Source organism: Rhynchophorus ferrugineus, unplaced genomic scaffold, assembly GCF_030347505.1.
Source record: "Rhynchophorus ferrugineus isolate W39M unplaced genomic scaffold, kcgeb_rfMv2 rfM1, whole genome shotgun sequence".
Lineage (NCBI taxonomy): Eukaryota > Metazoa > Arthropoda > Insecta > Coleoptera > Curculionidae > Rhynchophorus > Rhynchophorus ferrugineus.
In genome coordinates, this window is record NW_027472580.1 from 68377136 (window position 1) to 68404903 (window position 27768).

Consider the following 27768-nt stretch of genomic DNA (forward strand, 5'->3'; position numbering starts at 1 on the left):
AATAAAAAGCTAACATAAAAAATAAGCCTTCCTTAAGGTGTACCTTTTTTGTTCAGTATATTTAACTAATAAAGTTATATAAACTAAGTAAATATATATTTCAATAATAATAATATTTAAAAACTCAATTAATAATAAAAATATGTAATATAAATTAATAAAAATATAAATTATTAAAAATATTTTGTTCTATCCTACATTTTGAGTTGCATAAACTAAAATGATATAATTTTATAGGAAAACTATGTTTTTCATTATATTCATTAGCAAAATATATAAAACTCCTCATCTATATACAACTGCTAATACTAAGATATAATAAGTACAAGTAATAGACAACTGTAATGTAACCAACATAAATAAATGGTAAATGTAAATAAATAAAAAACAGGTAAATAAAAACCCATCAGTATACATAGAAATATAATTTAAGGAAAGATAAGTAATTAAATTTTATATGCTGACAATTTTGACAATATAGCTTATAACTAACTTCACTACTTTAAAACAAAACAGTAACACAGTTTTAAACATGGCGGATAATGTAACAAACTCAACGGAAAATAAACAGTTGTTTTTAAAAGGTGGAAATAAACAATGGGTGAAATTAAATGTTGGTGGAACATATTTTTTAACTACAAAAACAACACTTGCCAGGGATCCAAATTCCTTTTTATACAGATTAGTTCAAGAAGATAGTGATTTAGAATCAGATAGGGTAATGTTTTTAAGTTATGCAAATACTATACTATAACAGAAATAAAGTGCATTTTAATATCTATTCTAACCTAAGTATTCAATTACTGAGAAAACTAGGCTAAGTTAATAGTTTTAAGAAAATTAGATATTGGGGTATTGTATTAATCATAAAGGCAAAACATTCCAAATTTGTATTATTGCACAATTGTAGAGATAATTGTTAATGCTTTCATTAGAAAGATAATAAATAAAATACCACTTGATAAATTGCTCATAAACAATTAATATATTATTTAATAATTAATATGAATCATAATTTAATTTCAGGATGATACTGGAGCTTATTTGATTGATAGAGATCCAAACTATTTTTCTCCAATTCTAAATTATCTTAGGCATGGTAAACTAGTAATAAATAAAGGTTTAGCTGAAGAAGGTGTTCTAGAAGAGGCTGAATTTTATAATATAACAGAATTAATAGCTTTAATTAAAGAGAGAATAGGTCAGAGGGATAATATATTTAGTAAAAATGGAAAGAAACATGTTTATAGAGTTTTACAATGTCATGAAGATGAACTAACACAGGTGAAACTAAACTATTTATATTTTGTGTGTCCTTTTTATTATAAAAATTACTTCAGATGGTATCAACTATGTCAGATGGGTGGAAATTTGAACAACTTGTGAACATAGGTTCTCAATATAATTATGGCCAAGATGAACATGCAGAATTTTTGTGTGTTGTGAGTAGAGAACTAGGTATACCAGAAAGTACAGAAATTAGAGGTGAGAGAGAAGATAGAGCAAAAGTGTTACAGCAGAAAGGTTCCAGAATGTAGATTATATGTGATACATAGTCCCTTTATGTTAGTTGTACATTAGGTAAGTTATATTTTCTCTGGGATCCAATTTCATTTTCTCATGCTTAGGAAGCCACTATTCAAATGGCTTATTGGTGAAAATAAAAATTACGAATGGTTTCCTTTAAATATGACTTACCTACAAATTGTGTTAGAGTCACAGAAACTGAGAAGAAAATCTTCAGCTAAGGAATATTATAATTTATAGCAATATGATAAAGTATTAATGATATTAGGAATTCTGATATTTCTTTTTCTTGTCTTTTAGTATTCCTACTACAATACTCTTAACTTACTCTTATTACCTTTTATTGGGAATATCAGTAACTAGGCAAATTGTAATTATATTGTTTTATATATTGTAGTTTTTTCTGTGTTGTAACCTTTACTGAAGATTTCTCAAACATCTGTGGTAATAATAAAACTTTCTAGACTGTGTTTTAAATTTAAAAATTATAGCATATTTGACAACACCTTTTTTACCTGTAAAAAATAAATATTTATGTATCGAAGCTTTATTTATAACTTATATAAACTACATTTTGTAAGCACACTTTTGAATATAGATTAAAATAAGATAACTACGATTTTCAATGTAAAATGACATTTTTAAAAAAGCTATTAAAATTAATAGTAAAATCTCTATTTTTATTATTTACCTTTCTTTCAAATTTTCCTTATCACAATAATATTTGATTTAATCAAAATTTTATAAAAATAATATGCTTATAATATATAAAAAACTTTATAGAATTCATTTTTTTTAATTATATATATGCTAGGATGTAGCAACTTGTTTTAATGGCCCCTCTAAGTAAGTTGCTAAAGCTTGAGCTTTTTGTTTTAGCATACCAAATCCAACAGAATTTTTGGCATACAGACATAACAAGACATTTGCGACCTGTGTAATTGCTATACGACCTTCTTGAAATTCCATTAAAACTATATCTGGTTGGTCTTCCCTCAGTGCATTCTTACCTAAAGATTCACAATTAAAAAATATGATATATCGTTTACTACATTCATACCATTTTTTTCATATTTACTCCAAATATTACTAGCAATAGCTGCTGTTACTCTAGCATCTTTATCACCATAACCACTATAAGCTAATAGTAACCCTTCTTGATTCACTAATCTAAAATAATTAAAATTTAAATAAATTTCAGCTTTAAATATGTTTAAATAGTTACAATGTATTCTCAACACCACCTGTGTTGGCTTGGCTTAGAACTTGCGTCAACACTTTTGGTTTGAGCATTTTTACTTTTATGTATAATAGATGTTAGATATTATCAATAACTTTCGAATTTGTTTTGTTTTGAAAATTGACTAATGTACTAAGTGTCAAATGTCACTTACTTTTTAGTAAAAGAAGAACGTAGAAAAGCAGAAAAACTTTAACACATGCGCATTCGTATTTTACTAACTTCAAAATAAAAATGGTTATATGAAATTAATAACTAATTTAAGTCATATAAATTAAATGCTTAGCAGGCTTGATGGCGCAGTGCAGGTAAAAGCGATGGGACGGCAATCCTACTGTTGCGATAGCCGCGGCTTCGAATCCTTCTGGAGCATGGTCATAAATTTATGTTTGTGATTGTTTAAAATTTGTGAATGTTTTAGGCAATAATGTAAAATCCGACAAGGAAAATGATCTCAGTCACGCCAGTAACCAGACTGGGTAAGACCGACCGGATGATTTTCTAATGTTGGTTACTCGCCAGTCAGTAAGCTTAATACTGAGGACCATGGTTCGGAGCCCACGTTAAACTTTAGGCCCAGTCTAGATAAAAATCCATAGTTGGAAAAAGGAGACTTTAATATATATATATAAAATTAAATACTTAAAAAAAACTATAGTTTAGTTTCAATATCGAATTATCATTTTGGGGACAATATATGTTAATTTTACTATCTCAATATGTTTATGTATAGCTATAATAATGTAATAATATAAAAAATAAGGATATGTATATTCTCTTAATTGACCTATCCCAACATTCCAAGATATCAAGTGTAACTTTTAAAATAAAGTTGGATTGTGGGCAAATTTGTAGTTATATATATTTTTTTAATATATATATATATATATATATATATGTATATACATACTTTTATTTGTATATATAAGTTATCCTCAATTAAACTACAATTATAATAAGTCCAGCAATGATGTAGATTTCATATTTCCTTTACTATAACTAAATATTTACATATAAGGATATATACATAATATATCCATTATAATATTTGTATAAACCTTATTAATTACTACCAAGTTTCTATTTTTTATTCAAGTTAAATGCCATTACAATTTACCCATAAATTCACAAATCAGCATATTAATGGATTTTATTACAAATAATTTATTCCTCATTTAGTTTTCAGGTTCTTTTTTTATCAATATATACAAATACAAATAATTCGCCTTTTAGCTTCACGGGGAATCGAGGAAAACGAATGAATAAAGTTCATTTTGTCAACTTTCCATAGTATTATTTAACTCGCTACGAACGGTTTCAGCGGCTTCATTCATTTCTAGTCCTTCCAAAATATACAGCAAATTATCTAAATTGGCATCCTCATCATCTTCAAACCAGAGGTGCATCATATGTTTTGCTTGATCTACACGAGATGGGTGTTCATTTTTAAACCATCCTATCTCATCAGGCTTATAACCTAAAATAATAAAGATAAAAATCTGGTGGAAATCAAAATTTAACCGTCGAAAATCACCTAATTTTGTACCAAGTTTTTCCCAATCAGGAGCAATTTTTTCAATAATAATTTGCAATCTTTCATCACTAATATTCTTATTTTCTAGCCTTGGATTGTTATCATCTGCAAACTCTTCATGGTCATTTTGCTTAAAGTCTTCAGAACCCTGCTCTTCAGTTAATATGTTCTCTTCTATCTCATGTGACTGTGATTCCTGCAAAAAAGGAATCATTTTAATTTTACAGTAGATATATTTAATCTATCAAGAATATTGATACCTGACTATTTTCATCAGTTCTGCCAGGTTTTTCATGAGCAATCTTATAAACCATCATCTCCAAATATTTTGATAGTGAATTATGTTGTGTTGTTACAGAGAAAAAATGAGGACTTCTTCTTGCTAATAGCCTCAAAGCTCTCCAACCTGAAAATTTACTCTGTTGAGATTTTTTATAAAATATTAAATAGAAGAAATAGAAATACAGTTATTAAGATTTCCTATACTTATTAACAAGTTTAAATGTTTACCAAAATTGCTATCTCTTAGAAGACTCTCTTCATCTTTTATTACTTTATTTGAATCAACCTGTGCAATTGCATCTGTAAAATAGTCATCCAAAGAGGGTAGAAAATCTCTGTCCTTTCCTTTGCAAGCTTCCAAATTATTGGGACAGAAGTTCCAAAGTTTAGTTAACTCTGCACTAAAAGTAAACTAACAATGTTACCTGAATAAAAGGAATATCAAACACTTACTTTCCCAAATAATATTTTCCTTTTTGATCAGCATCCCTGATCAAATCGCCCAATGGTGATTCATCAGAAGATTCAGTTTTTTCTATACCAGGTTCACTTTGTGGTAAAAGTTTTTTAATTTCTACAATATTCAGAATAACATCATACTATACAGACATACATAAAATAAATTTACCAGGACAACCATCATTTTTCCAGGCATTCCATAATTCCTCTCTCTTTAAAATATTTTTAATTATATCTGCAAATCTTTCACCATCTGGAGGAGTTTCTTTTAATAAATCATAAACCTTTTCAGTTGTATTACTTATCCATTCTTTTTGATCGGTTTTCAATTCATAGCTTTCACTAAAATATAATAAAGGATAGTGAATAAAAAAATAAAAAAGTGATGGTAATTGTAGAAGTTGTTCATTTAAAAACATATCTTGTTAAAATTTATAAACATTTCTGATACATCTACCAAATTTAAACTAAATATCACAAAAAAAAAGTATAACTTTACTTCTGCAAAATCTAAGTATTACTTCCTAAATCTACTGAATACATATAAAAATATTTTAAGGAACTTACGGTTTAAACTTTACTGATGATGGTAGATATTGAAAGATTATTAAAAACTGTAGCAATACAGATCTTCTAAAACTAACATCATGTAACTGTAAATCTAGTAATTTCTGACTAGTTAAATATTTAGCAAAATATCCAACACTAGTATTTTTGTCTGATGATGTCACATAATCCAACTTAATTCCTTGAAATGTATTTAAAATATTTAACGAATGCTAAAAAAAAATAAAAATATAAAACAATATATATAAATTAAGAATTTAATACGCACAGCACAAAATGTTTTCCACTGCATTTTATCATAACATTGATTAGGATTTCTAAAATAATCTTGCAACTTCCAAAACTTGCAATAAAAGGAAAAATCTATAACATGTTTCTGATCATCTGATATAATTTCTGTCACAATATCATCAGTGGAATCTGTACCATACTCTGTAATATTCTCTAAATTAAACTCACTGACAATATTTAAACCTATAAAAATAATAAAATTAATATATTGTACAAATAACTATTTAAAAAAACAATTCTACCAGATCTCTCTGAAAAAGGGAAAAATTTTGCCAGAAATAATAAAATTTTTCCACAAAAAACTGTAGCAGTTGTTCGAGATAATCTTCTCAATAAATCATTGCATAAACGGAGAAGGTTATTTTTGCATCCAGCAAAAAACAGTTCTTCTTTCCATACATGCACATTATCTTCCACAAAACTAAACATATCTTGGCAGGTGTCTAACGTCAAAGTATCAAAGATATCACCAAGCAAAATAACAGGTAATGTTGAAGAATTTAAATATTTTCTACATGACAATATTGAAAATTCAACAAATGATTTTAGAACTGCAACATCAACCTCTTCTGAGAGTAAATGAAGTAATATATCTCTATAGCTTTGATCAAGTGGTGGCTTTAAATCTAATTCCGTTTTTTTATATTGAGACACTTTATTTTCTAGCAATTCTATATTATTAGTTTTGAAAGCCTTTTTTAAAGTGTCCTAAAAAATAACATTTCATTAGCAAAAAATAAATAAATAAATGATATATGTTCCTACTTACTTTAAATTCTTGACGTAATATGTTATAATTTAAGTTAGTTTTTGATGTCCCCATTCTAGTCTTCATGAATAACAAAATATTTAATAAAATATAATGTTTTAATAGATCCACAAGCAAAGCAAAACAAAATGACGTTGAAAGTAGGTTAACGTCTCGTTTGAGCAAATTCAAATATTAAAATTAGATAATGAAGTTATGCATATAAAGAAGAAGAAATTATACTTATCAGCTGTTTAAAATATTAGTTTTGTGCCTAATCAAAAGAAACAATTAAAATTGTGGAATGATAAATTAATAATACTGAGCATATGCAACAAGTAATACGAAACAAGACATTTCGCACTTATAACCATAGAATAAAGAATGTATTATTCTATGCTTATAATACTAGGACAGTGATACAAGAACTCTTGTCAAAAATACATTACAAATATCAAACAAAATACATGCAATTTCACTTATGAATGAAAACAATCTATTAAAAACAACTAAACAGTTAAGCCAAAAACTATTGGAATTAAGTAATGAGCTTGCTGCTATGCAATTGCCTATGCAAAGTTCGTTATAAAACATCGAGGCGACACCCAGAAAACGAGACAGTTATATGGAGTATTTGACCGACGAGAACGAATTAGAACGAGATAAGTTCGAATGGACAGACGTGAATATTTCATGTGACGTCGCTATCAGAAGTATCGTACAGAATATAAAAAAAGAAGCCTGAAGATACCTCTGCCTCCCACAATTAATGTAAGCATAATTGGTAATTTTAATCTATTCTATATATATATATAAATATGTTATATACGTATAAAGAAACATCTCATTCAAATGAAAGAAAATAAAGAGAGGAATAATCCATTCAGTAAACTTGAATTCCACACATATCAACTAAAAGGTGATAAGTGGTACGAAGTTGATAGGCGACTACCGTCAACAACAAGTCTAGAAATAGAGCTCATGGACATTAAATCGCGACCGTTACGCCTATAGTGAAGAAAAAACGGTAAACTCATATGACAAACAACTTATTAAGGCCTTCCCGCTGTTTTGCGTCGGTTTAATATAAAAGGAGAACAACAAAGCTATTTAGGATGTCAAATATCTAATAAATTGTAAAATAAAAATAGAATCCCCCAAGAAAAAAATTATTATTCCCCAATACACAAATTGCCAACAGCTTGGGCATACTAAACATTTCTGCAGCAGAGAACCTAGATATGTGAAGTAAACAAAACACAAGTTAGTGCAGAAAACAACGCGATAGCGTAGCAACATGTGCATTATACAACGAAAAAGGACACAATGCCGATTACAAAAGATATATAGTGTTACCAAGAAAATAAAAGAACTTCAGGCAAATAAAATGGCAGCTGTGTAACGATTAAGACAACTTTAGAAAGCCACTCTGCAAACCCATCTGCCAATAAAAACTAGAAAAAAACAGCAATTCCAACTGCAAAAAAATATGCGACAAAAAATTTAGCGATAAACAAATTAAAGTAAGAAAGTAGGAAATTGTAACCAACCATCGTCGACGGGATGAAATTGCTCGGTGAATTTCAAGCTGAAATGCGCCAAAATTTGAAAATTACTAATTATTAACAATTATAATATGAAATAACATCATTATAGAGGTCCGAAGACTCATTTTTCTTAAAAAATTACGTTAACGTACTGATGTTGATACATACTGGACAGTACACCCCAGTGAACGTGATCGAGACGTAACAGCTGTAATTATAAAACAAAATCTACAGCATTCCCAACAAAGCGAGATGAAGAAAGAAAAAAAACAAGCTACGATAGTTGCTGAAATAAACGTAGGAACTATATACTGTCCACAAAGATTCAAAATAACACAACAATACAGACATTTATTTTTAAAATTAGGGCCAAGGTTTATTAGTGGAGTGGACTTTTTAAATGCACAGCCTGGGGTCACGATAATAACGCCAAGAAAAGGCAACGAATTACTCGCAGCAATTAATATTACAAATTGTAACTATCATTCAAGGTGTTAACCCACTTACTGGTCCACCGATAGTAATAAAATGCCAGACTTATTGGACTTTTACATTTCGGAAGGCATCTCATCAAATACAAATCGAGAGCTTGTGCTAACTATTCTCACACTCTCAGTATTGTTAACACTAGGCTTGACAATTCTGAAGAAAAAACAAGGAAGCCTAATCTTACTGACAAATTTATTAACTGGGGTACGTTTATACTTATAATGCAGAAACAAATCTGTTTAAACGTAAGACTCAAAAGTATAGACCTATCTTCAACTGCAAACCCAAAATATAATTGAACAAATTCGATCCGCTGTAAAATAAGCTACCCCAATATAAAGAGAGAAATAATAATATCAAATTATCCCCTTGAAATTAGAGAATTTGATACTCGTAAAAGAAAGACGAAAAGCTAGAAGAGTATGACATAGAACCAGAAATGCTGTAAACAAAATAATATTTAATAGAATTAGTAATCAGACAAATGAAAAGATTAAAGAAAATAAACAGAGTTGCTTGGAACAATATATAAGTGAATTAAGCTCGGAAGCAGACAAAGATTACCCGCTATGGAAAGGAACTCGGAGATTTAAAAGATCAATTATTAAATTAATTAATTATTAAATATCGTCAAAATGAATGGGTTCGACGCAACGATGAAAAACTTAATTATTCGCAGAATATTTAGCTAACGTATTCCAACCGAATGATAGAGAATCTACAATAAGTTAATCAATCAAATCAATCATAATCCTCGAATCCTAAAAAGGCTCCTAGAATTGATGATATTTCACTTGGCTTATTAAAAGAGGTGCCGCGAAAAGCAGTAATCATGTTGAAATATATATTAAATGCCCGTTTGAGAATGAAGCATGTCCCGGAATGTCTTAAGGTTGCTCGAATAATTATGCTTAAAAAAACCTGATAAACCGACAGAACAAGTTGGATCTTACAGGCCCATTTCGCGGCTACCTGCGATATCAAAACTATTTTTCTTGGGACCACTCCTATATCTGATTTATACTGCTGATATCTCAACAATATAAGAAACAGTACTTGGAACATTTGCCTACGACATAGTTATCATTGCAAAAGATGTATCGCTTTCTAAGACTGTATAAATAGTACAAATAGCAGTCAACAAGATCTACAAAGGGACTAGAGACTGGAAAATACGGCTTAATAGCTCCAAATCTGTCCATGTTAATGTTTCGTTGATGCGAAATGACAAAACCTAATTATATCACTTATCAGATGCCCGATTCCTCAAACAGAGTCAGCTCGGCATTCATCTCGATGGTAGGTTAAATTGGAGACATCATGTCAGAGAAAAAATAGAGCAGATTGGATTCATAGTCAAGCAACTGTTCTGGTCCGGTCGGAAGATACCCTAAACTTGACCTAAAATCAAAGAGATTGGTTTACCAGTCAATCATAAAACCAATTTGGACCTATGGGGTGCAAATATTGGGTTGCACTAAGATATCAAACTAGCTGGTAATCTAACGCACCCAAAACAAAGTTCTACGATTAATTACCAATGCTTATCGCTACGTAACTAAGAGCTGCACGATGACTTCGAAATCGAATAGATATACGAAGTTATCCAAGATGTCGCCTTAAAACATGAAATACGGTTTCGATACCATTTTTGTAGTATGAATTGTCCTTTGCTTCAAAATAGGCCTCAGTTTCTGCGATCACCTCTTCATTCAAAATCATACCACAAAATATAATACTTGTATAAACAGATTTAGGGTAAGGTGGGTAATATCTAAAACCTCCCTAAAGACATATGTATGCTCCCTTAACAAATCTTAAGTACAAATAGACGCCATAGCCAAGAGGGAATATTGTATACATTTACAATTACAATCACAAACATAAGGTACATCCATGTCTCAGAAATCCACAATTATCGATCTATATAGATTTTCTATTTCTTTGGCATTTTGAAACCGCGTGCCAGCCAAGCCATACTGCATCGATGTTCTGTTCAGTGTTAATCAGAAGGCGTTATGCTATGCGAACTACGCTGGGTGCAGCAGAACTTCCCATTTGAGCTACAACAGTTTATCCTTCACAAATTTTGTAACGTGGGGCCTAAAACTCTAGAATTAAAAGTAGTAAAAGAACTGTACGTCTAATACTCGTTTTTGCACTTGTACAAGATTGTCATAGCCATCGAAATTGCGTAGCCAGTTACAATACTTCTCAGAAAACTCTCCTTTCTTGTTAATTTTTTGTCAAAATAGCATTTCATTCGTGTAGCAATAATATTTGCTGCTTTTGAATTTTGTCGCATATAAACGCCTGGAAATAGTTGGACGACTGTCTGAAAGTTCTTTAAAAGTTTCAGCTGGATTTCTGCCCTGTATTCGAACTTATTGATCCTCCAGGCTGTTCTTTACTATTGACATCAATATGACAACTACTAAATCGTTGAAACTAAAACCTACATTTAGGATGTGATGGAGCAACATCACCATTAGTTTCTAAAAGTGTTTGATCACCATAAGTTTGAAAAAGTGCTCATTAGAATTTTTCACCAATAATCGTATAACGTAACAGTAGGCCTGGAATAGCACTACGTAGAGAAAACAACTTAATTGGTTGGTAGTTTTCTCTGGGTAGGGTTTTGAGATATTTCTATCACCGTAGTGTGTGTCGTGAAGACATCGTTGGGGATTGGCCGTCTGGTGTTGTGGTGAATCACCTCGGTATCTGAGGTGGTTTTTCTTTCCGGTTGGGTTTTTTTGGTAGATCGCTCATAAGGGTGTGCTTTTTCTTTTTTGCTTTAGGGATTTGAAATCCCTCATCAGTGGAATTTGATGATCTGATCTGATGAGCATTAAAAACATTTGCGAACACTAGTTGGGCCTGACGCAGGGGAACGCCAACGGTCTGGATGTTGGGGATGTACTGACTAGAAACTTTATTTCGTCGTTTCATTTATTAGGTTGACCAGCTAAAACCAAATGGTCTTCGGCTGATGTCGCTTCAGGCTCGGGATATGTTTGTTTTGCGCGCGTCAGAGACCCTGGGTTACGACTGGGACTGCCGTAGTTTTTTTACTACCAGGGTTTGTGGACGGGTAGGGATTTTATTAATGCCTGATTCGAGGTGTGTGTTGACGTTCCTCATAAACCATGGGGCTTTGAGTAACGCACGGACTTTTTTTGATTGGATCACTTGGAGCAGTTCAAGTTGTCCCTCCGAGACATACCTGTACCACACCTGTGCTCCATTGAGGCATATTGGACGGACTAGCATTTTATACAGAGTCGCTTTCTGTGGGATTGGGAGTTTGCTTTTTCTGCAGAGTAGAGGAAATAATAGGCTGTACACACCATTATCTTTGCAAATGGCGGGCTGGATTTGGGCAGACCATTGAAATCTGCGGTCGAACTGGAGACCGAGGTATGAGACTTTCTGGAGCCAAGGGATAAGAACTTTGTCGATTTGGAGGCGATAAGCGCGAAACTCCTTCTTGCGGTGGAACAGAATAGCCTGAGTTTTTCTCGGGTTAATTTGAAGCCGCCAGAAATTGTACCACGCTATAGCTTGGTTCAATTGTACTTGGAGTCTATTGCGTATTGCGGACAGTAACCGGTTGTGAAGAAAGCGGTATCATCTACATAAAATGCTGTGTGGGAAAGTTTGTAGAGTGGGAAATCAGCCATATAAAGGTTGAATAGGACTGGGGCTAATGGAGCGCCTTGCGGTACTTCTGCGGAGATTTGTTTACAAGAGGAGACTGCGTCACCGATCCTCACTTGAAAGGACCTACCATCCAAGTATGAATCAATCAGGGATATTAGGTCATTCGGTAGAACTAATTTTTAGCTTTAAATAGAAACTTTATTTACATCTCTGGTCTTTTATACAGTTTTGAACAGCCTCGATAGAAATTACAGCGCCCTCTCTAATACTACTTCTTCTTTTTGAGACAGTGTAGGTCTCTTGTATCGATATAAATCATATATTTAACATAATATTCTTATCTAAAATACTGTTTCACAAGTATAACCTACATTATTCATTTAATTGTTTATTATTATTATCCTACAGTAAGTTGTATACCCACTTAAAGATTTTGAATAAAGTCGTTATATAAGGATTTTGTCATCCATATATATCCTATACTTCAACAGGTTTGCTAGTAGTATTCCTTATTTTGTATCAGACTGGGAACAAGACTGATATACTGAAGTAAGTAATAAGATAAACATGATAATTTGAGTAGACTGCACAGGATGGACCCGCTCCGAAGGGTGGGAAACGCAACAGTCGGCTGGCAAGGTTAGGGCATCTGTATTTTGAAATGCGCTTGGAATAATTTTCATTGACTACCTAGAAAAAGTATCACCGTATCAAAAATCCAGGAATAGGGAACAGCTTCCTCATTCATCGTATTCTCCAGATCTGGCTCCCAGCGACTATTTCCTGTTCTCAGATCTCAAAAGAAAGCTCGCTGGGAAGAAATTTTTGTCGAATGAAGAGGTAATCGACGAAACTGGGGCCTATTTTAAAGCAAAAGAGAAATCGTACTACAAAAATGGTATCTAAAAGTTGGAGAGTCGCTATAATCAGTATATCACCCTTGAAGGAAATTATGCTGAATAAAAAAAAACTAATATTGCCAAAAAATATGTTTTACTATGGTAGGCTGAGGATTTTTTCAATTGACCTGTTTTTTCTAATATTCATTAAGTCGGTTCCGAGCCTAAACAATACAAAAATAATAATATAATTTTGTGACATATATTCTCGATCGATTCTCGATTCCGATTTTATTTTTATAATTTTCGATTCTAAGAATCGATTAATCGAGTGCAAGAATCTATTCTTTCCATTTTAATCGATTCAAAATTAAAGGATTAATAATTTTCATAGTTAATGAATTTATTTATTGAATCCCAATGCAATGACTGAATAATTCAAATTTATTAAATAAAGCAGAAAAATAATAAAGAACAATTATACTTTTTTATTTATGATTAACATACCAAGCATGTTACATTTCATTTAATTTTTTTTAATACATTAAGTTTATACAAATTTCATAAAATAAGTTTTAAACAGTTTCAAAATTAAAAAAGCAATAAGCTAATTGTTAGTTTAAGAAAACCATATACTTTCTGGGACAAGTCTTAAAAACCGACTCATATTTAAGTGATCAGGCATAAATCGGAACATTTACAACGTGTTGCCGTTGCAATAGTCGATAAGTATCTTTTCGCAATAGTGGATACTTATTTTCGATACGTTTCCAAACAAGCAATGGATCTAGTGTACTACCTCTATCTACTAGTGGTCGACTAATAAATTGCCTTAATTCAATAGGTACTCCTCCAGCTTCGTCATTGTTCCAAAAAATCTCAGAAACCTTTATCTTTGTTAGATGCCAGCTGCCCGTCGATGTCTAGTAACTATCACACTCATTAGCTAAATTTTTCGACACTTTTGCCTCCTCTTTTACCAATGAGTCTATACGTATATAATTCCAATAACATATTAATATTAAATGTAATATAATACGGGAATTTCTATAAGTGTTGGATTTGGTTGTAATTCGTCAAAAATTCTAATAAAATAAAATGATCTTTTCCTTTTAGTTTAAAGAATTCTACGTATTGATCACATACCCACAGATGATGTAGCATGCGAACAATCAAGAATATAAACCCAACTTTTGTATCGGAGATCAAGAAGCGCTATGTTCGAAAATTTTTGCATTATTTCAGCCATCAACACTTATTTTAATTCTTGACCAACTATCGTAATGGTATTAAGCTGATTTGTTTTCTATAAAAAAGGATAAACAACAGTAAAAATCTAAGTTTATTATTCTCTCATGATAGCAATTATTTTCTAAAATCACTTCAAATATTTTTATAAACAAAAAAGAGTATTTAGATAAATTTAGATTTTTCAGTAATCTGACTATCATGTAAAACGATAATGGCAGAAGCAAAAAAATTACTTATCTCTTGAAATTTTACGGACAAACATTATTTGAAAATTCCCAAATATAAACTTTATCATACAAATCACCCTGATGATAAAGCACATGGAGGTACAGCCATAATAATTCGAGATGATATAAAGCATTTCGAAAAAGTAAAATTCCGCAAAGATTACCTGCAAGCAACCAGTACAACCATAGAGAAAGTTCATTGACCATTAACAATGTCTGCGATTTATTGCCCACCCAAACATAACAACAAGGCAGAATACTTTCAAGAATTCTTCAGTACGCTAGGTAATAGATTTATAGCCGGAGGAGATTACAATGCAAAACATTTAATGTGGGGTTCAAGAATAATAACCTCAAAAGGTAGAGAACTGCTAAAAGCAACAAAGACAGATAATTTACAACATATCTCTACTGATGAACCAACATATTGGCTTTCAGACAGAAATAAAAATCCAGATACTATAGATTTCTGTTTTACAAAAGATATTGATACAAAAAAGTGTGATGCAGAATCATGTTTTGACCTGTGATATGATCATTCACCAATAATAGTAACACTTTTTTCGAAAATTACCATTAAAGATAAACCCCTTCTCTGTGCAGTAATAGAACAAACTGCTCCTCAATTAGAGAAAACTTAGACTAAAACATATCTCTAAACTTACCGTTACAAACTGAAATTGACATAGAAATAGTAGCAATAAACATTACAAAAAATATACAGGAGGCAGCATATTCCGCGACTCCTAACAATGAAACATTGCCAAGAAAAAATACACATATATCATGTACAATACAGAAAAAGATAGCAGGAAAAGAAAGTTACGACGGAATTGGCAACAGCAAATGACTGAAGAGAATAAAAGAAAATTTAATAGGGCAATAAAAGAGCTGAAAGAACTAATTCAAAATGAACAAAACCAAGGCATTCAAGAATACCTAGAGAATTTGACACCAACTGAGGCTAGAGACTATTCGTTGTGGAAAGCAACAAGAAAGTTTAAGAGACCCCAGCATTATAACTCACCCATTAAAACAAGCAAAAATAATTGGGCTAGAAGCAATAAAGAGAAGGCCGACATTTTCTCAAAATACTTAAAAAATGTTTTTAAACCTTTCCAGTCTCAGCTACATAAAGATGATGAAAATTTCAATATTCAAATACTAGCTTTCTGGATTCGCCATTTCAAATGGACTTACCGCACGAGAAATTAACGGTCAAAAAAGTTAAATAAACAATAATGAGAGAAATTAATATTTAAAAAGCTCCTGGTTAGGACTTAATTACTGATAAAATTTTAAAAGAACTATCAGAAAAGTTATGAAACTATTAACATTTATATTTAATGCTATGCTACGAATTAATTACTTCTCTAGCAACTGGAAAGTAGCTAAAATACTAATGGTTCTTAAAGCAGGAAAAATACCAGAAGATGTGACCTCCTACCAGCCTATAAGTTTATGACCGATAATCTCGAAATAATAGAAAAAAGAAAAATTATTCCAGAACATCAGTTTGGCTTTCGCAATAAGCATGGGACTATAGAACAAGTGCACAGACTTATAAACAAAATAAACACTGACCTAAATGCCAAAAGATATTGTTCGGCTGCTTTTCTAGATATATATCAGGCTTTTACTAGGTTAAACTAAAGAAACTTCTCCCTAATCCGGACTATCAGTTACTAAAATCATATGTCACTGATAGACATTTTATTGTAAATCAAGGTGATGAACATACCGAATTAAATCCCATACATTCAGGAGTTCCGCAGGTAGTGTCAAGCATTATAACCCACCCATTAAAACAAACAAAAATAATTGGGCTAGAAGCAATAAAGAGAAGGCCGACATTTTCTCAAAATACTTAAAAAATGTTTTTAAACCTTTCCAGGTTTTTTCTCAGCTACATAAAGATGATGAAAATTTCAATATTCAAATACTAGCTTTCTGGATTCGCCATTTCAAATGGACTTACCGCACGAGAAATTAACGGTCAAAAAAGTTAAATAAACAATAATGAGAGAAATTAATATTTAAAAAGCTCCTGGTTAGGACTTAATTACTGATAAAATTTTAAAAGAACTATCAGAAAAGTTATGAAACTATTAACATTTATATTTAATGCTATGCTACGAATTAATTACTTCTCTAGCAACTGGAAAGTAGCTAAAATACTAATGGTTCTTAAAGCAGGAAAAATACCAGAAGATGTGACCTCCTACCAGCCTATAAGTTTATGACCGATAATCTCGAAATAATAGAAAAAAGAAAAATTATTCCAGAACATCAGTTTGGCTTTCGCAATAAGCATGGGACTATAGAACAAGTGCACAGACTTATAAACAAAATAAACACTGACCTAAATGCCAAAAGATATTGTTCGGCTGCTTTTCTAGATATATATCAGGCTTTTACTAGGTTAAACTAAAGAAACTTCTCCCTAATCCGGACTATCAGTTACTAAAATCATATGTCACTGATAGACATTTTATTGTAAATCAAGGTGATGAACATACCGAATTAAATCCCATACATTCAGGAGTTCCGCAGGTAGTGTACTGGGTCCAGTACTGTATCTTCTGTATACGGCCAATCTGCCCACCACAAAAATAACTACTGTGGCAACATACGCAGACGACACAGCAATCTGGGCATCCCATGAAGATCCAGTCACGCATCAATAAGCCTACAAACCCACCTGGATCAAATACAATTATGGTTGAAGACATGGCGCATTAAAGTCAACAAAATCCACCCATGTAACGTTTACCCTGCGTAGAAGAACATATCCACCAATGAATATCAATCATCGTCAACTCCCCCAAGTAGAGCAAATTAAATATCTTGGTATGCACTTAGATCCACGCCTAACCTGGAAGAATCACATACTCTCTAAATGAAAACAACTTTGACTGAAATTATATTAAATGTATTGGCTCTTCGGGCGCAAATCCAAGTTATTAGATAACAAGGTGTTGCTGTATTAGTCTATACTCAAGCCTATTTGGTCATATGGAATCCAACTATGGGGTACCGCTAGCAAATCTAATATATTCATCATTCAACGGTTCCAAAATATAAAGTGTTGCGTGCCATTATTGATGCTCTGTACTATATTTCAAATAAAGTGATACAACGCGATATTCCTCTAGAACCTATAACGAGTGTAATTCAACGTGTTTGTGTAAAATACTTCGAATGAGTATCAGTGCATCCCAATGTACTCGCTAATCTGCTAAATAAGCGACGTGATAGTGAAGTGGGTAGACTAAAACGTTTAACACCACCTGATGATCTGATTACTGGACATATGTAGACTTTAGAATAAGCTTTAGAATAAGACTAATTAATTAAGATAATATTTTATACAGAAGATCGCTTAATGAAGTGATTTTCTGCATGCCATGTAAATATAATATAGACATAAGAAATACTTATTGCCTATGGGGCAGATTGTGGAATCTCAAAGAGTAAAAATAATGGTATTATACCTTGAAAGTGGGCATGAAATTATCCTGTACAACACACGTTGCGCCAGACGACGTCATATGAAATATAACTATTATATTTTTGAACATTAGCCAAGAAGTGGTAAGAATAATTTCCCATCCCAGAAACTAATGAGCGTGATGGATTTTGCCCCATTTTAAACAGGCTATGTATGATATTGATAAATTAGAAAATAATATTAATAAATATGGATCACCACATTTAGAAAGAATAATTTCACGATGTACAAGGTGTGAAGTACGCGGTCACAAAAACCATACTGCCGCAAATGGTATAGATGCGTAAAATGCGAAGGAGAACCTGCAACTATAGACTGCACTGCACACAAGAAATTACGGCATAACCATCCCGCGTTACGGGGCGGCCCACATCAACTAATCTACCCCATAGAGCAAGTCAACCAAATAAATCGAAGATGCAGTAACCACACCAAAGGACCTCCAAACACAACTTGATAAAATATATAATAAGACATGGCGTATTCAAGTAAATGAAAAAAAAATTACCGATATAACATTCATTCTACGTAGAAGAAACTTCCTCAAGCTGAGAATGCTAAATATCTTGTTATGCACTTGAAAGTAGCACATACTTGCACAACGGAAACAACTTGAACCTAAACTATACCAAAATTTGCTTCCAAGTTATCATCAGATAACAAGTTATTGTATAAATATATACTCAAGCATATTTGATCATATGGAATCCAACTATGGGCAACCACTAGCCAGTGTAATTTATCCATCATACAACGGTTCGAAAATATAGTGTTGGGTACCATTGTCGATGCTCCGTACTATATTTTATGCAAATTAAGTGATACAACGTGATATCCCTCTACAACCCAACACGAATGTAATTCAAAATGTTTAGGTTGAATACTTTAAAAAAGTGTTATTGCTCCCCAATGTTCCCACTAATCAGCTAAATGAGCAACGTAATAGTGAAGTGCGTTTAACACCATCCTTTTTTGGTCTGAAACCAAATAGGGGAATCCTGTTACGGATACCTTATCGCAGGAATAAGCGAGTTGTGAGGAGACTGCTTCTGGGTTACCCACTAAACACCACCCTACTTTTTGCTGTTGGTAATGAGGGTGGCCGTAACCACTAACACGGTAAGAGGCATGAAGGCCAGGCGAGGACATGGCGTCGTTATTAAACCACGCAGCTCGCGGTACCTGAGTGAATCGCTCGCCGAAAAAGGTCGAGACAATTGGGAGTAAGGGGTGTAATGGACAGGGAATTGGCCTAAAATGTTAGCCAGCACGGTAATACAACTATTATCCCAGAGACGAAGAGTGGAGAAATATCTCGAGTAGAACTCGGATATAAAATCGTGAACTTGGAGGACATCTGTTTCTATATGAATTTGGTTGCTCCTGACTAACCAGGGGGCATTGATTATTATCCTGAGAATTTTGTTCTAAAAAACTTGAAGACGTTCCACCTGACTAGGTGGGACGTATTTGAGATGGACACTGCAGCCGTATAGAACGACTGATCAAACTAGCATCATGTACAGGAGAGATTTTATTGAGAGATGAAGACCGCTGGCCCGGTTGATAAGCGGGAACAGCAGATTGACAATACCTTGACTTTTCTGGAGAGACCTTTATATCTGGGAATTCCACCTACACTTCCGATCGAAGACAAGACCGAGGTAGATGGCTTTTTCAGACCATGGAATTGGGGATTCCTCGATTTTAAGACGCGATGGCCTGGGTATTTTATGGGTGACTTGCAACCTCCAGAAATATAACCGCTGGACCGTCTCATCGAGTTGCTCCTTGAGTCTGCCTTGAATATGCGGTGCTACTCTTGAAGAAGTAAAGTAAGCAGTGTTGTTTGCGTTAAAAGCTGCCTCAACTTGCCTCCTAGAGATATATGAAAGAAAAAGGTTTATTAAAGCGGGTGTAAGGGGGGAACGTTGTGGAACTCGGCATCAATGGTTTTTTGGCTAGGGAGAATATCTTTAATCATCACCTGAAACGATCGTCCTGACAGACACAAGCCCGGTTAGGTCATTGGGTAGACCTAACCGAATGGATTTCGCCACTAAGGCGTTGTGCCAAACCTTGTCGAAAGCTTTGGTTAGAATCGCGATCGCTCCAAGTCTTTCACGTCGGTTAAAAGTTAATTTTTATGGCCAGCCGATGGGCCTGATGGACAGCTGAGTGTTTGGCGCGGAACCCGATTGACGCCATCCGATATGATTATAAAACATATATAGACTTTAGAATAATCACTTAATGAAGTGTTTTCGACATTAAGCCTATTGAATGGCCAACTTGGAGATCACCCCAGAAGACATCCGGTCTTACCCATATATTTTTGAAAATAAACGGCCAAAATAATTTGATATAAAAAGAAGTGATTCAGGCTTAGAAAGACCATCGCACATATAACGCGCTGGAGTGTAAATGGCGTCCAATGAAAGCTTCAAATTACGTGGTAACGCGTTATTGGTTATAGGAGAAACCTGACAAAATGGCGTAAAGTCGGATTACTATTTCAGATAGAGTTCCGCAGGGTAGTACCAGGGAACTATTCCTGTATCTTCTTTATCTCTAACTAGGGCGGTAAAAAAGTACAAAGAGGAGTCAACAAGATCCATAAACAAACTAGAGACTAGAAAATACAGCTCAATAGCGCTCCAATTATATTCAAATTTAATTATATTACTTGTCGGATGCCCGATTCTTCAAGCAAAATATCTCAAGATCCATCTTGGTGGCAGGATAAATGATGTTTCCGTCACGTTAGACAAAAAGCTGAGCAGATTTGAACTAAAATCAAAGATATTAATTTAGCAGTCTATTAAAACATTTATTTGAACTTATGGGATTGCACTAAACCATCAAATCAATTAGTAATTCTACGATTCCAAAACCAAGTTCTTTGATTAATCATCAATGGTTACCACTGCGTAATCAACGAAAAACTACGCGTTGACTTTAATCTCAAATGCTTTTACGAGGTTATTCTCAATAAGATTACTAAATCATAGTAACATCAGAAGCAATATAGTCTGGTCAACACGCAAGATATCAGAATATTGATAGGAATTAAACCACATAAACTTGTAGAGCGTGAACGTGTTCAATCTAAACTCTAGCTAAAGTAGTCTAATTTAATTTTTATTTGATAAAACAGACTGATGTATTTATTATGTATTTATATATTTATGTTTTAAACACTTGCACTGTTTATCTAGAATTGCAATTACAACAGCACAATTGTAATAAATTAATTTTATAACTAAGATTATACGAAGCATATCTAAGATAAGATATAATTTTAAAAAAATTATTGTTTATTGAGTATTGACTCATATTACTATATCATAATAAATATATACATATTTACATATCTTGTATTATACACGGAATTAAAACTTGTTGAATCAAATTGAAATTAGGTTTTTTATAATGTTTAAGAAATATATTTAATTTTTTTTGAAAAAATATTGAAAATATTGGCTTAGAAAAGTATCGGTCAAAATATAGATATTTTTTCGGCATCCCTACTGACATTGACAATTAATGATGTTATTTCTATAATTCAAGATTGCGCGATGTTGTCAGTTTGCTTAGATATGTTCTTGGAGCAGCTTTAGGTTTTTGGCATTAATTTCTTTATAAACGATTAACATAGGTTTAACATAGATGTTGCTTTATTTATATAAATTGGTAATGTTATAAAATATTAGTATAATCTATTAATTAGGTTTAGTATCTGTTTATTAAATTTAGCCATTTTTCTATACTTAACCTCTAACATTTACCTCAAAATATACTACAAAAACGTTATATTTCCGATATTTAGACAATCTGACAACATACAAATCTTAAATAGACTAAAAATAAATATTTTAGTAGCTGGGCCACCACCTTCAATTATAATATTAACGCCACAGAATAACTAATACTATTATTTATATATTTTGTAGTTAACATTTAGTTTGACAACCTAAATATTTTTTGCAAATGGTTTGACTGATTTTCATCATAGAGAGCTAAGTTATATTACAGTGCCGGTTACTATTTCTTCGATTCTTTGTAGGCTTTTCAGTTAAATGATGGACATTTTAAGTAAAAGTTTAGCATTATGGCATTCAGAACTAGACAATCGCTGTGGTTATTGCAAGCAATCATCAGGAAATATATCTTATGGTAATGTTTTTATTTTACACTAGTTTATAAAGTAAACAGCAATATTTGTATCTATAATTTTTCGTAGGGATGACAACAGAAAATCTATCAGTTCAAGATTATAAAAACTTGATAGATAGGGGGTGGAGACGTTCTGGAAATTTTTGCTATAAACCAACAATGAATAAAACATGTTGCCCTCAGTACACAATTAGGTAAGAATTATGATTGGGAATTATGGATATTATTGATGTACTTATTCTACTTTAGATGTGATGTTGAGAACTTTTCTGTGAATAAGTCACATAAAAAGATTATAAAAAAGTTTAACAGTTATTTAAAAGACGGTATGACTCTCCATTGTAATTTATTAGATGTCGAAGAACAAAGTGAAGGTGATTAAGAACTATAAGTGATTATGGCTATCAGATACTAAATTGTGTATTTCAGGTAATGAGGAACATATTGACATAAAACAAATGCAAGTTGATATTGCAAATATGTCATCAGATATTAAAATGAATACATCTGAAGGAAATATAGTAGGTGATGCTTGTAGTTCTTCAAATACTATCACAGCAAATACAATGAAATCTGTGAATGCAGAAGGTATCAGTTTGTACAATATAATAATATTAACACACCCAAACTATATAATTTTAGAAAATGTAAATTGTGAAACATCTAATGTTAAAAAATTGGTAAAGGCAGGTAAAGGGCCCGATCCAAATAAACCACCTTGTAAAAAAGCAAAGCTTTTAAGATTAGAAAGAAAAAAACAAAAGTCATTGTTCAAGAATATTGAGATTCCAAAAAAGAAACAAATAAATAATTCTCAAAAATCCCTTTATGACCTTTTGCAAGATATACCACCTGATTCCTCGCTGGACCTGAAGGTATTTATTAAAGTAACATATAACCAGTAATTCACAGATAGTTATTCCTTTCTTTAGCTTAAAATTGTTCCAACTTATGGAAGTCAATGGGATAAAGTACAAAATCTAGAATATGAGTTGTACAAAAAGTACCAGATAATTATTCATAATGATTCACTAGAAAAATTGTCTCTTACTAGATTTTTAAGATTTTTAGTTCATACCCCATTAAAGGTATATATGAATTATATTTATGTTACATAAAGCATGATTTCATTGCATTAAAATTAGTGATAGTGATAAAGATAAATGACCATCAATTCAAAAAAATTTAAACATGTAATTTGTTCCTTAATTATCTGTTATTAGGAGAGTTACACATATAATTTCAAAATTTATAATTATATACATAAAAAATGTAAAAGCAGAGTAAAGGATAACTATTTAAAGGTTATTTTCTTATAGATAACGATTACACAACTTATTTTCAGTTAAATTTGGTGGCTATGAATCGAGACTCTGATACATTTGCTGTATCTGAAGAATTATATAAGAGATATCAGATATTCATACATGATGAACAACCTCAAGAGGACGAATTTTATTATTTTCTTGTAAATACACCTTTAGAGGTACTTTTACTCTGTTTATTATCCAGCTGTATGCAGAATTATAATTAATAATTTTGATATGTTTAAATAGCATGAACCATTTCCTGAAGGTGTTTATGGTCCTGGATATGGATCGTTTCATCAACAATATTGGATTGGGGAAAAACTTATAGCTGTAGGGGTGATTGATATTTTACCAGGTTGTGTCAGCTCAGTTTACTTTTTTTATGACCCAGATTACAGCAATTTATCCTTGGGTACATATGGAATTTTGAGGTATGTTTTTTATCTAAATTAAATCTAATGAGTTTGAACATTTATTAGTACTATTAATGTGTAGCCCTGCAAATTTCAACCTAACATTGAACCATTATTGAGGCTTTGAGTTTACCATTTTTATTTGTAATAATTTACACTGTTATTAAAAAACATTGAATATGTATCTATCTCTAGGCACTATTTTTTCCTATTTTGCTGGTATCATTTGAATTTGACTTGCAAAAATACGTTTTGAAGTTGTTGAATATTGAGGTTATCAAAGTCTGACTAGTAATAGATCAAAATTAATCAAAACTTCTTATAGTCATGAGAGACACATCTTATATAACTTTTCATTTCAATGCTGGACTAACTCAATATACCCAAGATATTTTGTTATGATAAACTATATCATATTAAGCATATTTTAGTGTTAGTGTTTTAGTTTAACATTGAATTTAACTTGATTCAGTCATTGATATTGCCTCAGTTTCAAGGAAATTTCTGGTGTATGTTCGAGAGACTATCTAGGGGGATTGCTTGGTCTTCAAATGAATAACTGTTTGCAAATTACAGGTTTACTTGAACCTGGATTCTGCTTCAGTGCTCTTCAAGAATTATTGGTGTTGTGCTTAATTTTTAACTGAAGGCTCGGTGGTATTTCTTGATTCTTTTTGATTCCTTCTATATTTATATACAGATTTATTCAAAATACTAATATAACTTAATTTTGTAATTATCGACAATTAATTTTATTAGTTATTAGTAAAAAAAAATAATACTAAAATATAAAGATAAATCTTAAGGTAATATATTTTTTAGGGAAATACAGCTAGTGGAGAGACTACGTAATGTAATACCAGATTTAAAATATTACTATATGGGATACTACATTCATTCATGTCCAAAGATGCGCTATAAAGGAAAATTGAGACCTTCTTATTTACTTTGCCCTGAAACTTATGTTTGGATGCCAATAGAGAATTGCTTACCAAAATTAGACGTAAACAAATATTCGCGGTTAAATGATGACCCAGATGCATCTGAAGAAGATCAATTTAGTGAAATGGATCTTTGTGATATGAAGATATTTTCAGATCACAAGATCTTGGATGCTAGAACTTATCTTTGTACATATAAGAGCAGTAGAAACAAAGTTTTTAATATGGCTAGGTTGATAGGCAAAAACACAGTGCATAATCTAATATTCTTAATGAAGTGATATAAAATTATAATAAATAATAGTTATAAAACCTCGTTTGCCCACTATATATTTTCATTATTGTAGTTTATTAATTTATTATGTTTGTTCATTTTATATTTGTTTCAAATAACTATATTTTCTTTATTATTGTAGTTAAACTAATGTAGCACTTTAGTTTATTCTAAACACATTGTGATTAATGCATATGAAAAATAAATAATGTTTTCTTTAAACATGTTTTAATCTAATCCTACTAGCTAAGCATCCACAGTAGAATTAAAATTCCGACCCGATCCGAAAATTCGATTAAAATTTTATGTAACTTTTCGGACTAATTGGATACAAAAAAGTGAAAAGTTGGAATTGTTTGAACAGTCAAATTATTCGCCAAATCTAACTACCTTTGACTTCTAGTCTCATACTATAAACATTATTTTGTGGAAGGTTGTTTTCATCAAGTGAAGAAGTAATAACTCATATACAGAGATATTTATAGACGATCTGGAAACGACTGCAGTAATAGTAATTAGAAGGTGATCTTTGAGATTACGCACCACTAAAAGTTGTTGCTGAGGCCAATACTTTATCAGATCATACTCAGCTACCATTCACATGACAAGGGCCTAACGTGCGTTTGTCGTGATATAAAATAAGTGTAGTGGTAAAAGCCCTTCATCTGTGTTGATAATCAACTAGGCACATAGAACGAACTGAAGCTAATACAGAATGACGGTGGGTTTGCATTAATATGTAGTACAGGATACAAACAAATATTAAGGTTTTTTAGGAATGAAATAAACTGATACAGTGTAATTTATTCGAAGTATTGTCCATAGTAAGTTACGACATTTAAAACTATGACGTAATCCGAAATTGATCAATACTATCAATTATAAATGTTCCCCTGTAATGGTTTCGTCACAATGGAGTAGTTCAAAGTAGATTACTTCAATAATAGATAGTTTACTCCATTGTATTATTATGAATATTGGGTTTAACAGTTCATACATGGACAGTCTTAGTGCATGATTTTCTACTCTTTGGGTGCTGTAGTGAATGTACCTTTTATCCCCTATTATGATTAGTGGTTCGTAAAAAATAGCCCAATATCGTTGCTCTTACACCATGCATTAAGGCGGCTTAAAATCATTGGTTGAGTCATTCTCGTCTTCAGCACATTTATTTTGAATTTGGCACAAATTTTGGTCGGATGACATCTCTGACTCAACATATCATTTGGCTTGAGTGGCTCGAGGTATAAATTTGATAGCAAAGCTGTAATTTGTCACTTTCTGCTTTTTTCAGTATTCTAAAAAATAAGACGGCGTAGTGTACGTATGTTTATGTTTGGTGGAAATAATTAAAAATTTACTGGATATTTTGGACGTTTTTGGTAATTCTATGCTTCCTATATCTATAGAAGTTCCCTATTTGTATCCCTATTTGTTGAAAGCGCCTCGTTCATTGCTGACAAAGCAAACTTAAAAAACTTATGAACTTACGTGTTAAAGATCCTTATTTTCTTAACTGTGTTTTTATGATTTTTTTTAGTTAAAATGATTTGTTTAAATCTTAAGACATCTCAAGTGTTGCGTCCCTGGATGTAGTCAAATAGAATACCCACTTTCCTAGGGATCCTGCTCTATGTCAAAAATGTATTTTAGAAATAAATAATAAAAAACTGATGGGAATCTCTTGTGAGGTCTTAAATTAGAGCAAAAGGGTCTGTTTTGTACATTTTACACAGGATAACTACAAACTAAAATGTAGAAGAGAACCTGGATATGGTTTCCAGTTGTTATTTATATTGTAAGTCTTTTATAATGTTAATTATATGTAACTGATTGTAAAATATAACAAGCCTCCATTTTAGCTATATCATAGAAGAAAGAAAACATTGATCCAAATATGTTATGAAATGTGAGTTGAACAGTGAAGTTATTAAAGTCCAGCAGTATGATAGAAGCAATTTGACAAAGCCAGAGACTTTTTTACTTTGTTGGTAAATGATATCTTGACTATTCTATTTAATTCCCAGATTATGCACAAAACTTAACAAGCAGTCTGTCTAATATCTTAAATCACCAAATGCCTGTATTTTTCAAAATGATCAACTGTTTTGAGCATTTTGAACGAGACATAATTAGAAAGATAATAGTTTTGTGTTTTCTTTGTTTCGGTGAATGAGAAATGTGAACAGAATAGCAAAAGGCAAAAATGAAACATTTTTACAATAAATATTTGGCAAAGAAAATATTAAAAAAAAAACATTTCAAAATCAATAGTCTTCAACATATATATTGTACTGTACTCTATATTTGGCATACTTATTTTTAAGATAATAAAGGGTTCCACATTCTATAGTTTATTAAATTTTGTATATTTAAAAGTATAAGTTTTGTCTTAAATCTGTTATATTACATTTTAATATATTGTCATTAAACATAGAAAATTCTAAGAATTGCCCAATTATCCACGAAATGTCTTCAT

At 31.7% G+C, this 27768-nt stretch overlaps 4 protein-coding genes and 1 long non-coding RNA gene across 8 annotated transcripts; 3 read left to right on the forward strand and 2 right to left on the reverse strand.

Moving 5' to 3' along the window:
• Positions 1 to 443: 443 nt before the first annotated feature.
• On the reverse strand, positions 444 to 2915 carry Lamtor2 (Late endosomal/lysosomal adaptor, MAPK and MTOR activator 2). The gene is made up of 3 exons (XM_076419739.1): positions 2753 to 2915; positions 2588 to 2697; positions 444 to 2537 (listed from the first exon to the last, which is right to left on the reverse strand). The coding sequence occupies exons 1-3, from the start codon at positions 2818 to 2820 to the stop codon at positions 2338 to 2340; spliced, it is 378 nt and encodes a 125-aa protein (XP_076275854.1). The 5' UTR covers positions 2821 to 2915; the 3' UTR covers positions 444 to 2337.
• Positions 521 to 2200, forward strand: inc (BTB/POZ domain-containing protein inc). Its single transcript, XM_076419650.1, has 3 exons — positions 521 to 718; positions 1027 to 1284; positions 1341 to 2200. Exons 1-3 carry the CDS (start codon positions 533 to 535, stop codon positions 1536 to 1538), a joined length of 642 nt encoding a protein of 213 aa, XP_076275765.1. The 5' UTR covers positions 521 to 532; the 3' UTR covers positions 1539 to 2200.
• Positions 2916 to 2943: 28 nt separating the features above from the next.
• Positions 2944 to 3408, forward strand: LOC143206934 (uncharacterized). The gene is made up of 2 exons (XR_013008563.1): positions 2944 to 3075; positions 3189 to 3408. It is a non-coding gene; the product is annotated as an uncharacterized LOC143206934 (long non-coding RNA).
• A 421-nt stretch (positions 3409 to 3829) lies between these two features.
• On the reverse strand, positions 3830 to 6947 carry Hpr1 (THO complex 1-like protein Hpr1). Its single transcript, XM_076419417.1, has 10 exons — positions 6670 to 6947; positions 6143 to 6608; positions 5878 to 6083; positions 5610 to 5821; positions 5212 to 5384; positions 5037 to 5157; positions 4812 to 4984; positions 4562 to 4707; positions 4302 to 4497; positions 3830 to 4244 (listed from the first exon to the last, which is right to left on the reverse strand). Exons 1-10 carry the CDS (start codon positions 6733 to 6735, stop codon positions 4045 to 4047), a joined length of 1959 nt encoding a protein of 652 aa, XP_076275532.1. The 5' UTR covers positions 6736 to 6947; the 3' UTR covers positions 3830 to 4044.
• Positions 6948 to 21762: 14815 nt separating this feature from the next.
• Ate1 (Arginyltransferase 1) lies at positions 21763 to 25514 on the forward strand. Of its 4 annotated transcripts, XM_076419458.1 has the most exons (10): positions 21763 to 21868; positions 22242 to 22351; positions 22419 to 22545; positions 22601 to 22725; positions 22781 to 22939; positions 22994 to 23226; positions 23284 to 23439; positions 23697 to 23837; positions 23908 to 24092; positions 24897 to 25514. In XM_076419458.1, the coding sequence occupies exons 2-10, from the start codon at positions 22255 to 22257 to the stop codon at positions 25294 to 25296; spliced, it is 1623 nt and encodes a 540-aa protein (XP_076275573.1). In that variant the 5' UTR covers positions 21763 to 21868; positions 22242 to 22254; the 3' UTR covers positions 25297 to 25514. The 4 variants fall into 4 exon arrangements, with proteins under 4 accessions (XP_076275573.1, XP_076275581.1, XP_076275584.1 ...); XM_076419466.1 differs by lacking the exons at positions 21763 to 21868; positions 23697 to 23837 and having other exon boundaries at positions 22063 to 22351; XM_076419469.1 differs by lacking the exons at positions 21763 to 21868; positions 23284 to 23439 and having other exon boundaries at positions 22063 to 22351.
• Positions 25515 to 27768: the final 2254 nt, after the last annotated feature.